We start from the raw sequence: 17,262 nt of genomic DNA, 5'->3' as shown, positions 1-17,262 counted from the left end.
TACTAACTGCAACCTGCAACCCACCACAGTCGGCTAACCACCAGATACATAAAGGGATCGATGATTATTTAGAACCGAATGACTTGAAAATGGGTTAACACATTTCTCTACTGGAGAGCGACAGCAGGACCAGCTTTCGAAAAACTACCGCCATTGCAGTTACTGTCAATCTCTCAGGACCTTTCCTGCTTTCTGTGTCAGCCCTCATCATTTCCAATCATTCTATTATCTTTAAACTAGATATACCATGATCAAGCGCTCGAAGGTAGCAGGTGAATAGGAACCGGAATTAACAGCAGGCAGACACCTCCCCGGTAATTGGTTGGCAGTAGATTACATGCGGGCCAGAGAGGGCACCTGTTTCCTGCTTACAATACAGTGATAGGGGCAATTACCTTATTGTCATTCATCCTTTGCATTCACTTTCTCTTGCAACAACACCGCCACGCTCTCTCTCTCTCTCTCTCTCTCTCTCTCTCTCTCTCTTATTTATCTCTGTCATCCCTTGTCAATTTAATTTAAAAAGTAGGCATAGAGTGTTTTTAGGAGTGCAATAAAATTAAAACCAAAAGTACCATATTCAAGTAGAAAACGAGCCTGGCCTCGTAAGCTGGTCGTGTTATTATTTCTATAATGATTAGCAGTAATGATGACGACATTCACTACAAGTACATATTCATATTAAGCCAACTAAAAGGACCCTGACTTCGCCTGTATATTTGCTTCTTTCAAGTTATTTTTTTTATTAGTTTCTTTTTCTTTAAACCAGAAATATATTTGTATATTTCGTCAAAGTGACTATTACAGAAAAAAGTTTATATTAACTCTCAATCTAAGTAAAACCCTTTAATAATAAATAAACGTTTTTAAAATAGTATGATGTTAAGCGAAGAAATGCAGATTAAAGAATGATCATTTTACACTTCAGTATTTTAATAAATTGCTTCTTTACACGAAAGCGGATATCATTACATATATTCGAAGCTAATGGTTATTTAACAGTCTATGAAAAGTTTATATTCTATCTTTGAAAAATTTACATACTGGTGCATAAATGTTTACAATACAAGGTCTGTATTAATGTTCTCGCTAAAGTCTCTGTGCTTTCATTTTCCAAAAATAACTGAAAGACTCAACAAAAACGACTAAGCGTCAAAAAACTATAAAACAATTAATTTAAGCTCCATAAAGTACACAACTACAGTAAGAGCATTGGACATTTAACGAAGACTCTCTCTCTCTCTCTCTCTCTCTCTCTCTCTCTCTCTCTCTCTCTAAATTATATATATATATATATATATATATATATATATATATATATATATATATATATATATATATCGTATATATTTGTGTGTGTGCACGTTGTGTGTGTATTACACTCTCCGTGGACTTTAATTCCAGGAGCAATTACATTTAATTATAAGCGCTCTACACGTAACAAAGGGAAATTAAAATATAAAAAGAGGAAATTACAGTGGTTATGCCATTCGCCGGAATACCTCTCATAACCGAAAAGAACGCCTATTATTTGTGCATCCAGGTATAAAAGTGAGAGTGTACTTCAGTTTCCCTCTCTGTGTTCCATTACGTCACAAACAGACACAATTGTTTGTAACGAAGTTGCGAAACCATCAGAGCAAAGAGTTGACTTGTGACGACGATACGATACTTCTGATATTCATTTTGGTAATGCAAAAACCGGTATTTGTAATGCTTAACTTAGTGCTCACTATTATTTTCCTGTGCACATACTTGCCACCCCCCCCTCTCTCCCGCCTCTCTCTCTCTCTCTCTCTCTCTCTCTCTCTCTCTCTCTCTCTCTCTCTCTCTCTCAGAATGTGTGTAAATATATATGTCTGCATCAAAACCGACGCTTACAATATAAGTTTTCTTCGAAATTCAAACCTTTCTTATGTTTCTGTCATGCTTCATAATGGTTAATGACCAAATAAAATTATACAGTTAAACACAAGAGGTTGATATACGGGAAAAGTGTAATAACAAAGCGTAGAAAATGGCTCATCAATACGTCTCATTTTTTAATCTAGAATAAGACGAATACACTGTCGAAAGAAAAGAACACCAGACTTTTCGAGGCTGATAATGCTTCTTTGTGAGGGGAACCGAGTTCAATGTTCCACAGGAGTTCAGTTCCGAATTATCAAAAGACAATATCGATACTCATTTTGAAATCTATTTTTTTTTAACCATACAAGGAGTTTTGGATACAGATAAATATGCAAATAAACCTTCAATAAATCCTATAAAAACGACGGAGAGGAGACCAGCCTTAAAACCCCTTAAATACAATGGCTGAATTAGCAAATGTACTTGAAAATGGGAGTACAATGTTTCCTATTGTATTCTGTCAGCGTATAAAAAAAAGATGTCCTTTAGTCTCGACATGCAAGACGAAACGTCCATAATGAGATGACTATGACCAAGGCCAAACTGTTTTCCCCTGTAATTAACAGCAAGGAAGTACAGGCAGATATTATTGTACGCCAAATCACTTCATCTTGAAATTTTGTTATTACGATACTGCTTTTATTTCTGCGAATATTCTTGAATTTTCGTAAGCTAAAGCCATTCAGATGTTCGAACGTACGTTGTGTAATTGCAACTAAACCAAAATGTAAATAAAAAACACATCCTTTTTATCAGTTTAGTTAGCGAGTGCGAAAGGTGTCATCCATTTCTTCTCGAATAAATATTTGATAGATATACTTGTACTTTCATCATTTGTAATAAAGCGCGCATGAATAAATGATGATCGATTGGTGAGTTAACAGATATGACATTTATGTTAAGTCTTTGTCATGACTCATACACTACGGCTGTGTTAGCGAGTTTCCATATGTATCACCGTCCCCCTCTGTCCGCATTCACACGAATATGAAACGAACAATTCGGTCGCTTGCCTATGCAGTGGCACAAAGGCACACGCATGCGTCAGAAGGAAATCCAAGTGTAAAAGATGACAGGCGACACACCCATAGCCCATGCAACACCGTATTAGCGGAATGCATGATTGCACCGACGCGCGCAAGGAATCCAAAATTCTTGCACATCGACATCCAATTCGCCCAAGGATAATCTCCATCAGATTATTCGATGGTGTTTTACATTAACATCTTCATCGCCTCCTCTGTCACCTCATAACAGCGTAACACAACTGAAAATAAGGGCAAAGTTATAAACGTCTTGTTAAATCTAAAGAATCTAAGTTAACATTTTCTTTATGGAGGAAAATACTCATTCATGAATTCCCAGTTTAATGAGAGATGAGTCAATAAATCACAGTTTCTGGTTTATAGATTCTCTCTCAAGACATCATGAAACCGAAATTAAATGGCAGATACGCTACCCGGCTCTGATACAGCGATACAAGTGATTCATATCTGAAGGGAGGTCGAAGCATCCTAGTGTAATTACACTGGAATTCCTATGTTCCAGTACAGAGCAAACCTTATAAGCCACCCAAACGTTTACCAGAAGGTTAATGTATACAGGAGATGCGCAAAGGACACCCACACATTCAGGTTATTTCCTTATCTTTGTTTTTATTAACGACGACGCTGCTACCGTGCAACAGTTCATAAGCCGGATATTGTCTATTCGCCCTTCTGGAACTGCCATGCTTTCTTCCATGGCGTTTCCTGGTCGTCTGCTAATTCATTCAGTGTTTTTCATTTTATGTTTTTCCTTCATCTACCCTTCTTTCCCAAAGCCTGATCGATCTGCACGAACTGAAATTTTTTTATAGTGTAATTTGCTTGATGATCTGATTTCACGTTATGACAGTTACTAAAACATATTAAATGGACAAGCAAATTCATGGCTTGTGAAATATGTATAACAAAACAATGATAGGTATAAAAAGTAAACTTTCCACGTGAATATGCCTCTCCATTCAACAGTAATAGCACTGTATACACACACACACACACACACACACATTATATATATATATATATATATATATATATATATATATATATATATATATATATATATATATGTGAGACGACCAAGCGCATGCAGTATTTTATACACAAAGTAAACATGCAAAGCGTGATCAAACTACCATTCCTATTGTCACAAGGCACGAAGTTGCCTGAAGTCAAATTTAAAGGGAATACAAGTGAAAGTGAAAGGTCCCCCAGGCAACCCCAAAGTATGAAAAAAAAGCTGGAAGGAGAGATAGATACTAATCTTAAACAAACAGAAATTGAAAACGTGGCACTGACTCTTCGAAGGAAGGACGACTTTTATTAGCGGCTGACGCCTCGTTCCACATTGGCGACCCTGCTACAATGGTCATAATTAGATGGTTCTTTAAAAAGAAGGTAAATAGAGGGCGAAAAGTCGTTAGGTCTGTTACATGCTTTTCCTGTATATAGAAGAGACCGGAAACAGGAAGACTGCCGAAAATAAGGACTACTGACACGAAAGCTTTAGTTAATCAGCCTCACATCTAGGGTGATGAGAAGTCTGTTAATTGGGTAATGCTGAATGTAAGAAAGGTTGATCAAGCCGGTTGACGCTGGAGTAGGTGATCTCACTTACTATTGTAGCAAAATAAAAAGAAAAATGTACGAAACACTGGTCTTTTAAGATCAATAAAAAAATGTATGACTTGATAACTTGAGCATACTTTACGACCTGAAAAAGTACTGAAAGTAATCTATCACAAAAGGGTTTGTGGATATTGAATTTAGGCGTTAGATGACAATGTACAAATTCGTATTCTATCGTATAGTCAGTCATTTTTATAAAAGAAATTACAAATTTGTCAAACTCGTTTGATCACTGATCAATTAGAGTCAAATGGCCAGTCGATCTGCAGAGGACAATGAAAATTTGAGCACGTGAATTGGTGCTCATTTGTTGCTTCAGCAATAAACGTTTTTTGTTCCTCTCATTTCACGTTGGCAGAGCGGGGAATCGAACTCGGGACTACCGAGTCGGTAGGCGAGCACGTAAACCACTCGTCCAAGGATGAACTGCCTCTCAAGTGATGTCCTTTGATGCAAAGGGCCGTTCAACTTGCTGCCAGTCTCTCCTTCGCTTTGCCTTCTTTCTTATTCGCTTCAAAAAGCTTTTTTTCTCTTTCATACAAGACTTTCGCCTTTATGAAATCATCATTGTCTATCAAGAGCTTGGAACAATGGCCACTTTCGAATGTAATTACAAGGCAGTAACCAATTTATCAATATGAGAAACCGCAAAATGTTTCGAAAAACACCTTAGGTCTCTCTCTCTCTCTCTCTTTCTCTCTCTCTCTCTCTCTTATTAAAAATATATTTTTACTCAGTCATCTTTAGTATTCGTTTTTCAAAACAGAAAATAGAAAATATTTTGAGTAAATGACAAAAACAATTTATATGAAATCAAAAGATGTAATCAGGTTTTGTGGAAGTCACCTGAGTAATTCCAATAGCACATTAAGTTCTCATTTCCTGAAAGCACACAGGTTTCATTGGATTTCCATTCCGAATATTCTGAAGGCTACACAAGAACCGTTATGTCTTCACTGTTACAAATGGAGAAATCCTCTTAGGTTGACTGTCCTGTATCTAGACTCTCTAATATTCCCTATTGAATGTCCAGAGATAATTTGCAGTATTCCACGAGGATTCATGTCTTCCTAAAGCTTAGGTCATAACTTCATGGGTTTGATTTAGGACTGATTTAACTCACGATGCCATGTTGGCAATATACTTGTTCATGTAACAGCTAGAAGAAGGATTGGTCGTTTCCAAATGTTCCTGTGATTAAGCCGTTTGCCAAAAGGTCACGTTTCAATTTCCTCGAGTAGTAACGAGGACCCTTTACAAAAAAATAGGTAAAAATCATAGTAATTTCAGCCACTAATGATCTGAATTCAGAAGTCGTACTGCAAGGTAAAGGTTGGGTCTAAAGGGATGGTTGTTTGAGTGATAGTAATAACCAGGAAGTTAAATTACTTTGAAGCTAAGCTTTGATTATGTTCTATTCGCCTTTTTCACTTAGAGGATTATATCCTTCCGGGTTGGACAATTCCCGTCATTGCTGTGGCACATCGCAGTGGACAAACTGCTACCTACATGAATCGTTTCTTCCCTCTCGCTATAGTAAAAAGAGCTGACTGGGTTATAACTGCGGAAAGGAGACAATCAAAAACACTAGAAGGAGGCAGAAAGTTTTAGCCTGTAAAAACCAAACTTAAAACAACGTGGGATTTCCAATTTATCAGACTTACCGCAACAATGAAGAGCAATTGCTAGCCCAGTCTCCTACGCCCCTGTTGGGGAGGGTCCAGACAGTAGTTGGCCTGTGCAATTTCCTTTTAGTGATTGATATCGGAAGGCAAAATGGCACGAGGGTTTCCTATTCTCGCTGTGCAGTTCGGGTTGAGACAGAAACGCCAGGAAGTTAGCCTCCAGGAGCGTTCACTCGCACTCCACATTCAAGTTCCACATTTCTGTGACGTCAAACGCAATAATATTTGTGGTCTGGTACGAGCGTCAAAGGGTCACATTGAGGTCCGAGGCCAAATGGAGCGAGTCAGTGAGAGTGAATACTACGTCATGACTTGCCACATCCAATCACTTTGTCGCAAGCGAAAAGAAGGGGGGTGGGGGTGAGGGTGGGGGTGGGGGTGGGGCAGCGCGCGGAAGTCGAGGGAGAAGTTTCTTATTGACACCGGAATTCGCCACCGATGGAGGACCGATCGCCCTCTTCCACGGGTTTCTTCCGAGAAGTCTCGTCGTTCAGTCTGTGTAAGCGAGGAAACAGCCACAACCAAATCAAGGTTTTCATCATCGCCTTCTTTTCAGAAATGAGTTGGCATTTTGCGTTGCAAACATTCCAATCGCCTCAGACCTTTTCATTTTCTTTCAATGGCTGCAAGGTCTAGGTTCTCCAGTCGGTTTACCTAATTGTTTCATTCGTTAATTACATAGTTCCCTTCCTTCCTTTCTTATGTGAAAAAACTTCACATTCGATGTTCGTTCTTTCTCTTTGCTACCTAGGCTTTGAATTCTCTCCCTGCGTACGTTTTTCCAGGCTATTATTGCCCTCATTCCTTATATCGGTCTTTCTTCCTTTCCCCTTATTGTCATCTTTCACGACACACACACACACACACACACACACACACACACACACACACACACACACACACACACACATATATATATATATATATATATATATATATATATATATATATATATATATATATATATATATATATATACTCAGGATAAATTCACTCATTTATGGTAATGTACATAATTCTCTGTTCTTGGATAATGCTGTCAGTGTTACTTGCTAATATAAGACAAGAAAGAAGTTTGGATATATTATACGTTTTAAATAAATTTCATTTTTAGCCTGTATAAGTACCACAGCAATTCTTCAGAAATGACATTCGTGCAATGATCACACCCTTTACGGCACCAGAAACTGAATAAAAGCGTCGTGCAAGAACAATCGATAACCGACTCCGTAGCGTAACGCTATGTAAAGTAATCTTCGATGTAAAGTAATCATCGCAGGTCCCACGACCATATCAGTTCTCAATATGCAATGAACTTCGAAGCGTGACACTTTAGACCCGTCTGAGATTTACAAACGAATACCTTTGAATTCCTCAGCGTATTGTAACAACACAAAAATCATTCGTTACGTGTTGTGACCGCTCTCGCGTAATATCACACCCTAAATTTGGTGTTTGGTTTGCTCTGAAGCTCGCCGAAGACTATTTTGCAATCCAGAGGCCGGTTTTTTCTAGCGTTTGTAATTTAACTTCAGATGGTTGCACCATCGAATATGTTGGAGTCCTTCGAAAATTCAAGCTAATTTCCTGGCGTTAAATTTTGCAAGATTTCATCCCTTTCAGAAACTTGAAAGCGGCTTTTTGCCATAACAAAAGAGAAGAAGAGAAAATCCTGTGACATTTTTGGCGTGAAACTAATCTAGACATTGATTTTCAGGTGGCGACGCAATGTTTCTTTTCCTTTTGATTTTTTGTTCGTTTCCCCAGGAAGTCCTGGACTCTTTCGGTCAGTCCCCTCTCATCAATTTTCCCCTTATTATTTCAGACCATTTCCCCGCAATCTGCTCGTTATCCATTTACCCTGCTTTAAGTACGCATTGTGGTCGCTACATCTTCGTCAGTCCTTAAGGTTTACACCATATACCTTCAGCTATTTCACACAAGTTCGCAAAAAGCTTATCTATACAACTTCCGCTCTTTTGCGGATGTGCATGTCGCCAACCATATTTCAATCGTACAGTCAAAGCGACAAAATACTTACACACACATACCCCCCCAAAAAAAAGTTCATTTAAGAGTTCATTCATATGTTTTTACCAACGTAAATTGACACCTGCCGGCACTTCCAAGGTTCTTATGATATGGCTATGTTATCCTGTTATTGTCCATCTTTTGTACGGATGCTTTTTGGATTTTTTTTGGCTATCCACTGCACCGCGCCCTATTATTTGCATACCGCCACTGCAGCTGGCGTACGGCTTTGAGACGTCAAAACGGTACATAACTGCAGCGGTATTATCATCCTAGAGCAGACGCTTTTATCATTTATTCTTATATCAATGTAACTTCCTACTGTTAGGATTATCATCTACATAATCTGCAACATCTGATAAAAAGTTACTCTATACAGTGACAGAACTTACATCGCAGCCTTGCAGGAGAGAAAGAGGAATGAGAAACTAGGATTTCCAACAGTTTTTCTAAGTGTCGACAGGTAAAGGTCTATAAAGGAGACGGAAAAGGCTGCAGTATGCCTCGAAGAGCGATTAGTAAACAGAAAAAAAAAAATGGGTGACTGAATAAAAAGGTCCAAAAGCCGAATAAAAGAACAATTAGCAGACAATAAACGACATGCGAAAGCTTGACAAGGGTGAGGCACATACCTGGTGAAAAGCGGTCACAAGGAGAGGGCGAACTGTGAATGTAGACCTGTGAAGTGTGCACACCTGAGGAGAGATAAAGAGGTGTAAGAAAAGATAAGAAGAAATACAAGGACCGTGAAATGGGTGGGTTGGCGGAGGGATGAGGACGGGCGATAAAAACCAGGAGAAAGAAGGTTAGAGATTAGGATAAGAAAAGGAGGACCGCACCTTTCAGTATTATAAGGAAGGAGGAGGTTTATTCATGAGCTGAGGAAAGGGCCAAAGGAGGAGGAGAAAGAGCACAATTAGTGACCCTTCAAAAATGCAAATTGAAAATAACGCACAAGAAGCCATTAACCTTAGTGAATAATGTAGGAGTCCACAAGAGATGCAATACAGCAGGGAGTGTTCAGAAGATCAGGAGAAAACAGGAAAAATAAATTCAAATTGTGAAAAACAGTGCAAGAGTTGGATACATTGCATACATTTATATACAGACATTAAAAATATACATATACATAATAATGTTCAATGTTGAACGTGCGTATGTGCGTTCTAACACTATAGTCTAAAAATGTAAATAAATAAGAAAATGAAATATATATATATATACATACATAACATACATATATATATTATATATATATATATATATATATATATATATATATATATATATATACATACATACAAAATGGCCGTTAAACGAACAGGTCGAAGTAATATCATACATAATTAAGAAGCAAGAGTAAACAAGAACCGGGCATTAACTCCTGTATGACTCATAGAAGTTACCGTTCGTTCGTTTACAAAATAATTACCTTAACAACTTAAATGCCAAACAAGATCCCAGTCTCGCATACTCTTGATACCTCAGAAATCGGATCTTTCCTCGACAGGGACCCCAAGGGTTCCAACCCGGTATGTATCCATCTTTGCGACGTGTTTAGTACAAGCCCGTTGGTGATTATCGTCAAAACATAAACAGGAACCTGTGAATATCACAAAAATAATAACAGCCAAGAAATATTAGTCCCAGATTTGACGACCCCTGAAAACCCTTGGTGGGTCACTATCTAGTAAAGATCCGAAACATCTTTAATTATAGGAATGAAATCAGTTGAGAATATGCAGCGATTTCTAAGTTCTGGGAAAACACGAGACTTGGTTTAACTCACTGGAGCTTAACTCACATGAAAGAGTTAAGTTGTCTCTTGTTTGTCCATCGGGGATTTCAGCTGAAGATTGAAAGAAAGATGAAGTTCTTTCTTTCTTGCTTCTGATGATGATTTCTTATGGAAAATGTTCAGGAATCTCAGTTTGAGATGAATGATATGAAATAATACAAATTAGTTTTGAACTACAAAAATACAAGTACCCCACAATATAGTTACTATAGGAAGCAACATATAGGAAGCCTTTGACTGTGGAAGACGCAATTACTCTACAATAAAAAAAAAAGGCAGGTAAGGTTTTCGTGTAACAATTACCATTTTTGGTAATTGTTACACGAAATCTCCAATATTCTTGTATCTTTCAGATTCGGGAATCTGAAAGATACAAGAATATTGGAGATTTCCCAGTTGAAACGGAAGTGAAAATATTAACACAATTTAAAACAAAAATGCTATGGTTTACCGATGCATGACATTCTAAAGGACTATAGAACTTAACAATATGTCTCCCAATTTCCTGAAGTCAATGACAAATAATTATGACTAAAGAAGCACCACAATTTCCAAAGCTGTTGAAATCCACGAAGACTTCTCAGCATGTAAAGATACCATAATTCCTAAATTCTGGCTATACACAAATGTAAACGAACGCCACTTAGCAGCCATTATCTTTAAGGCCTATTTCACGTGGTTCCAGGCTGGGACTTTCCGCAAAGGATATTATTAACCCTGGACTGAGAGCATAAACTGGTCTCAAGTTCCAGCGAGATGATGCGAAATTCAAATCTTCTCACTCATCGGTAAGGAAATATTTCATAACTTTGAGAGCAAAAAGTCGATAACACATATTCGGCGTCGCGCACTTAGTCTGCGCACACACATTATATATATATATATATATATATATATATATATATATATATATATATATATATATATGTGTGTGTGTGTGTGTGTGTGTGTGTGTGTGTGTGTGTGTGTGTGTGTGTCATTAGCTCAAAACGAATAAAGAGATGACATGGAACAGTCGCCAAGGCCTTGCCCCGGAGTACAAGCAAAGAAACTAACCTGCCACGTACAGACAAGTGGTACAACCATGTGCCCAAAAAAGTGCTTGAAAACTAAAAAAAATCAAGGTCCTTTGAGACGACAGTGTGAAGACTGACCATGTGATCAATGACCAAACCAGTATTATTAAACACATCAACCAAGAATGTATCTCTGATGGATGTAACCATAACCTGGGACACAAGGGTTGAGGACAGAGGCAAAGAAGACAGGAAAGTTGTTACACCTGAAGATGTCAATGGAGAAACTGTGGCAAACTGAAGTGGACGTTGTACCTATTATACTGACATTAGGAGCTCAATGGACCTCATAAGGAATCAAGAGATTATTGGAAGCACAAACCTCGAACCAGGTTTGCTCCGTCAAGGTGTACTACTGGCCACAGCAAGGATATTTAAGAGAGTGTTGGACTCCTAATTCAACAGAGAAGTTGAGGTCAGATTTTCAGGGAGAAGGAAGCTGATCTAGCAAAGTTGTGAAAATAATAATAATAACAATAATAATATTAACAAAGGACTGTAACCTCAGTCAATCACTTTCCCAACGTCTATTCAAAATCAGCAATATAATTAGAGAAAAGGGTATGGGATTAAATTTACATACATATGACGGCGAAGGTCCATTTCGAATGCGAATATAAACCTAAATTCAACGAAGGTACAGCAAAGTCAAGATCAATGTATATTTCTCATTAAAATCACGATAATCCTCAGCATACTGAAATGACTTCTAACTCTTTGTTGCTATGGGCTGCTCAAACAAGCAGTAATTTGTTTTGTTACAAGATCAGTAAAATTCAACAACAACAACGACTAATGTTAAACAGTCGTAGGTTTTAGAGATATGTAAAATGGTGGACTTAAGAAAAGAAGGAAATACGAGTATTAGGACCCATAGGCCTAAGGTGATGGGCGTTGCTTGAAATATGTAGAAGAGGCCGTAGGCCTACCTGTGGAAAGGTGACACCTGTGAGAATTTACTTTTAGAACAAAAATAAAACAGCAAAGTAACAGAGGGAACCCATACCCACCCCAGAGAACAGAATATCGAAATGAAAAACAATGAAAGGGATGTCAACATATTAACTGAAATCGAAATTCATAAAAATCACTGTAAAAGGATTGTTTTTCTATATGTTATATATATATATATATATATATATATATATATATATATATATATATATATTATATATATATATCATATATATTATATCAGATACCATCAGCTCAGTTGAAGCTATCGATGGGCAATACCACATCTAATAATCTTATAAATTTTCCAGTCACCTTCACCAGGGCACTCGATACCCTAAATGGCACCTGATATGCTGAGCAAGCCCACCACATTAAAGGAGACAGGTTGTGAAGCGTCCAAAGGCTGTAAAAAAAAAAAAAAAAAAAAAAGTCCTACATACCGTAAACGTTCTTCAAGTAAATTAGACGGGTATCGTCTACTTATATGTTAATTTCTATTACAACAACAACAACAACAACAACAATAATAATAATAATAACAATAATAATAATAATAAAAGAAAAGGCCCCTCAAGTGAAGTTTGTTTCTATTTCTTTTTGTGACATTCTCATTTTTGCGCCTGAAGTTTATCCAATACTACTCCCTGGTTAATAATAATAATAATAATAATAATAATAATAATAATAATAATAATAATAATAATAATAATAACGTAACTTTTACACTAATAAAATTAATAATGCAACAAGGCAAATTTTCGCTTACTATTAAAAGATTTCATACTCATTGACCTGAACGATGATTCCAAGCTCTTGTCATATATGCAAAATCAGAATACGAATCACCAGCTGGAAATGTCTTTTCGTAACAGAATCACATTTCAAAAGTGATCATGGATTTTCTCTATGCCTTTCCAAACATTCTTTCTAAATAAAATCCAGCGAGAGTGACGGAACTACGAAATCTATGACCTTCAGTTTGCTTCTCTCACTGGGAATTTACGATCTTCCCTGGTTGGTCCCTGTTTCTTTCTTCACTCTTACGAAACCAGGTCCTCAGCCTTTTCGGAAATTCTTCGAGGTAAAATGAAAGTGATTTAGAGTTGCAAATAAATCCAACTCGCGGGGTGAAAAAATGACAGTTACTTATATCGTATTTCTGAAAGAGACGGTCGCGACGAAATCCTGTTCATTATAACAAGAATTTCGGGAGTCGAAAATATTTTCCTGTGGCAGCTTTCAAGTATTGTTCTCCGTTCCTGGCCTTGTTTTTTTATGCTGTCCTCATTTCTTGAGCCACATACATTTCAGTATTTCACTCGAGGTACAACATTCTCCTTGTTTCCCAGTATAAGAACAATGTTTCGGCGTCATGAATTCGAATGAAATGACAAAACCCAAGTTCAAGTTTCTTTATGATGAAGATTCTGACATTGTCGGGTAAAATGGCAGTTTATTTTTTTCCTTCCAGTTTAAGATTAGTTTTCTACTGCATGGTACAACGGGGATCGTAAATTCTCCCTTTTGATATGAAATATACCAATCAGAAATAAGTGCAAGTGTGTATATTCCTATGTTTACATATACACACACACACACACACTATATATATATATATATATATATATATATATATATATATATATATATATGTGTGTGTGAGCCATGTGGTGTGTGGTGTGTGTTGTTCGTGTGTGTGTGTGTGTCCTCTCCTCTCTGCGCAAAAAAAAAAAAAATTCCTTTCGAAGAAGAGTAACGATCCTCCTACCTTTCATATGAGATTCATATCCAACCTGAAGTTATAGTTCCACCAATATATCATATATATACATATATATATATATATATATATATATATATATATATATATATATCACAGAACTAATGTAATTTCTTCAAATTCCACCAAAACGAAAGGCACAGAGAAGCGATACTGAAAAAGCGTCGAGACCCCACCTGCATTCCGCGTCTCGAAGCGCAAAACCTTAAAATGAGAGTGGAGTTGGGCGGCCAAATTCCAGGTATTGCAACACGACATTCGTCAGTTGCATGTCAATGCTGCCTCCATCTTTAACGGTGGCGTTGTTTTACGTCTACTTAATCCAAGGACAGCGTGTTTTTCGTTCTCTTCAGTTTTATTTTTCTTCTTTCCTCCTTTTTCTCTGCGAACAAATGTTCCTTGTGTCCTCACCCAATGATAGTACTACCGCCGTTCAGTTGTTTGTACCTCATTTCTTTGCCTCATACGAACCTTTGTGCGTAATGACGAGTTCATTTTAGCAAGTTTCTCTTTTGTTAGAGAGTTTAGCAAGGACTCGGAAATATTATAAGCCTGTTTTGGTTAACCAAGTTCTCCTTCGGGCTTATGTTAATGATTTATTCATGTTACTTTCCGACTCCAAGCTGAAGGAGTTTCCACACTAGATGATAAATACAACCGTTCGTTCTCCCAATCACTTTCATTGCCATTTATCGCTTTCCCCATTCACTGTCATTGCCATTTATTGTTTTCCCCAATCACTTTCATTGCCATTTGTCTTTTCCCACAATCATTTTCATTGTCATTTATCGTTTTCTCTAATCACTTCATAGTCATTTATTCATTTATATTACCTTTTTTTTTTCAACACATGGCAGATACACCACGCAGTGATTTAAGTTTTCATCCCAGCACTGCAATGTTGGCAAAAACTGTTATTACTTTATAAGATACTCTTCGGTACTGTCGTATTAATCTTTCTGAAGTTAACATTTTCCTGAAATGCTGAAAAAGCTGTGACATGTTGTTAGCCAGTGGAATCCAATCTCAAAAGTGATCTTATTTTGTATCCTACCAGACCATCTACACTACACATACATACATACAGTAAGAAGTAGACAAAAAATGTTGACATTTGACACAGAACAACAACAACAATAATAATAATAATAATAATAATAATAATAATAATAATAATAATAATAATAATAAAGGCCATAACGCTACAAGTGTTGAAGTATAAGAACGAAGCCACAATGGCGGAAGTGAAGAAGCTTATCTTTCTTGGTGGCATCTGTGAGAAAACCGGACGACAGTTTTCACAGAGGAATTACATTTTCCGGGAAATGTTTTGTCATGAACAGTCTCTCTTTCACTTCCTCTTCACTTTCCTCTGGAAGGAATCAACGCAAAAAGACCCACAAACTAGAATTACTGCTATGACTGATGTTGTTCCGCGGAAAGTGACTTGTTTGAGACCTGCACTTCAGCATGCCATATGTCACAGAGTCCCCGTTTGAGAGTTGAAGATAAAGCTATTTTCTTTCGTTTAATGATGAGTGCAGTGAATTTGACTCCAACGAAACATAATGTATGCGTCTTTCCAGCTTTCCCTCATTTAGAAACCAAGTTACTTTGCGAAGATTTTTCAAATTAAAAAATAAGAATATTAATGTCATCAATATTAATATTTGATAAACAACAAAACGCTACATATCTTAGACTCCTGAACAAGTCTTAAGAAAACCGAAAGGATGAACAGAGCAAAAGATGTTCAATGTCAAACCAAACAGATGAAAATAGAAATTTAAATACAGCTAAAACCAACAGTCATTTAATATATATGTATCCGTGCATATAAATGTACACTTCCAGTAGATTTTTGCGAGGTCTGTAATGCTTGAAAAGTCAGCTACAGCAATGTAAGCAAGTCACTGAACCTTCGTGGGTAGCAGCGGCAATTCAGTAGCAGCACAATAAATCAACCCCAATGACAGGGTTTGTAGAGCAATCAAAAACAGGCGGAGGGCCTTTGTTTTCGAAATGATTAGAGAATAAATGGATGGACTACTAATGATCAGCTTCACAGAAAGAAATCCCCAGGGAGAGAAGGTTGAAATAAGCATGAAATCTTCCGTACAATAATCTCCCTCCTGTCTCTCTCCCTCTCCCTATCCACTGAAGGATTTTGACCCCACGATTGTCATCAGGTCTCTGGTGTAAAACCTTAACTCCCGTAGCATTTCGAAACGTGATGAGGAGACGAGAGAGAGAGAGAGAGAGAGAGAGAGAGAGAGTGAAGTGCAGCTCCCCATCAGGTACTTCCATCATGCAGCCAGGAAAAGGAATCTCGTCCCTTACTCTATACTTATTTCTCGCCTAAACACTACCTTGAAGTCACCTACCAACTGCTACTGCATTTCTGCTACCACTGCAGCTTCTTTCTTTGGCTCATATTATGCTTCTCCTCTTCCTGCTACTACCACTGCTACTATTATTAGTAGTACTGTTATTCTCTTGTTCCTCTTGGTAACAACACTGCAGAACCTTAAAGTCAAGGATCTCAATACACTTTCCTTACTCTTTTGTGTGTGTGTGTGTGTGTGTGTGTGTGTGTGTGTGTGTGTGTGTGTGTGTTCATCTTACCGCTCGGGTCTGCCAATTTCCAAATGGCTTGATGACAGTCAATCTTTGTGAGGTTCAGCGCCAAATGTGTGTCATTGTGTTATGATTGGTGGTTCGGCCGATGAGTTTCCATGGCAGTTCCATTGTTACTGCTTGACCCCCGTCATTCTGATCAACGAAAACACTGGCAGTGTTAGTGAGAGAACGAGAGAGGTGGAGAAGATCTGCTAAAGATCTCAAGAACGTTATTTCGAGTTCTGCTCTCGTATGCGTGTCCGGGCAAAGGGGACTGAACGGGAATGGTATTTTTTTTTTTTAACGCTCAGCATTGTCTACTCATCCTGGTATCTTTTTTTTATCGCCCCATTTCTCTAACTGTAACTTTCTTAACTGACGAGAAAATATTTCCCGTTTACTGACGTTTTTCCATTGTGAAATGTGGTAATTTTTAGTTTTTGATAAATCTATTTTATCAGTAGATATTCAACAGTTATCAAGTATATCTATTTATAAAAAAAAAAAAACACACCATTGGTATTTTTTTTGCTATAATTGCACATCATCTTCCATACTTATCCTAGTCTTTACGTAGACCTCTCATACCATAACTATGCAAAAGCCTGCACAGAGTAATCGTATGCTACTAAGGAATTCCTTCCTATCTCAACGCTATCGTATAATAGTTCATCGCCAAATCTTCCATTTTTTTCTCTCCACTGTAAATAATCTGGAAAATCTCTTGCAAAAA

At 37.4% G+C, this 17,262-nt stretch overlaps 1 protein-coding gene across 2 annotated transcripts in view; it reads right to left on the bottom strand.

Moving 5' to 3' along the window:
* The window catches only part of LOC135208407 (serine/arginine repetitive matrix protein 2-like), a 219,641-nt gene that overhangs the window by 85,419 nt on the left and 116,960 nt on the right, over positions 1–17,262 (bottom strand). The window contains exon 2 of one of the 2 annotated variants that reach the window (XM_064240542.1): positions 8,932–8,994. The exons of the other annotated variant lie outside the window; for it this stretch is intronic. Coding sequence (XP_064096612.1) covers positions 8,932–8,994 — 63 coding nt within the window. The remainder of the gene's footprint in view (positions 1–8,931; positions 8,995–17,262) is intronic. 2 annotated transcript variants of the gene reach the window in all.

Source organism: Macrobrachium nipponense, chromosome 35, assembly GCF_015104395.2.
Source record: "Macrobrachium nipponense isolate FS-2020 chromosome 35, ASM1510439v2, whole genome shotgun sequence".
NCBI classification, from domain to species: domain Eukaryota; kingdom Metazoa; phylum Arthropoda; class Malacostraca; order Decapoda; family Palaemonidae; genus Macrobrachium; species Macrobrachium nipponense.
The sequence above is the reverse complement of the archived record's forward strand: the minus strand, read 5'-3'. Positions and strand labels throughout refer to the sequence as shown.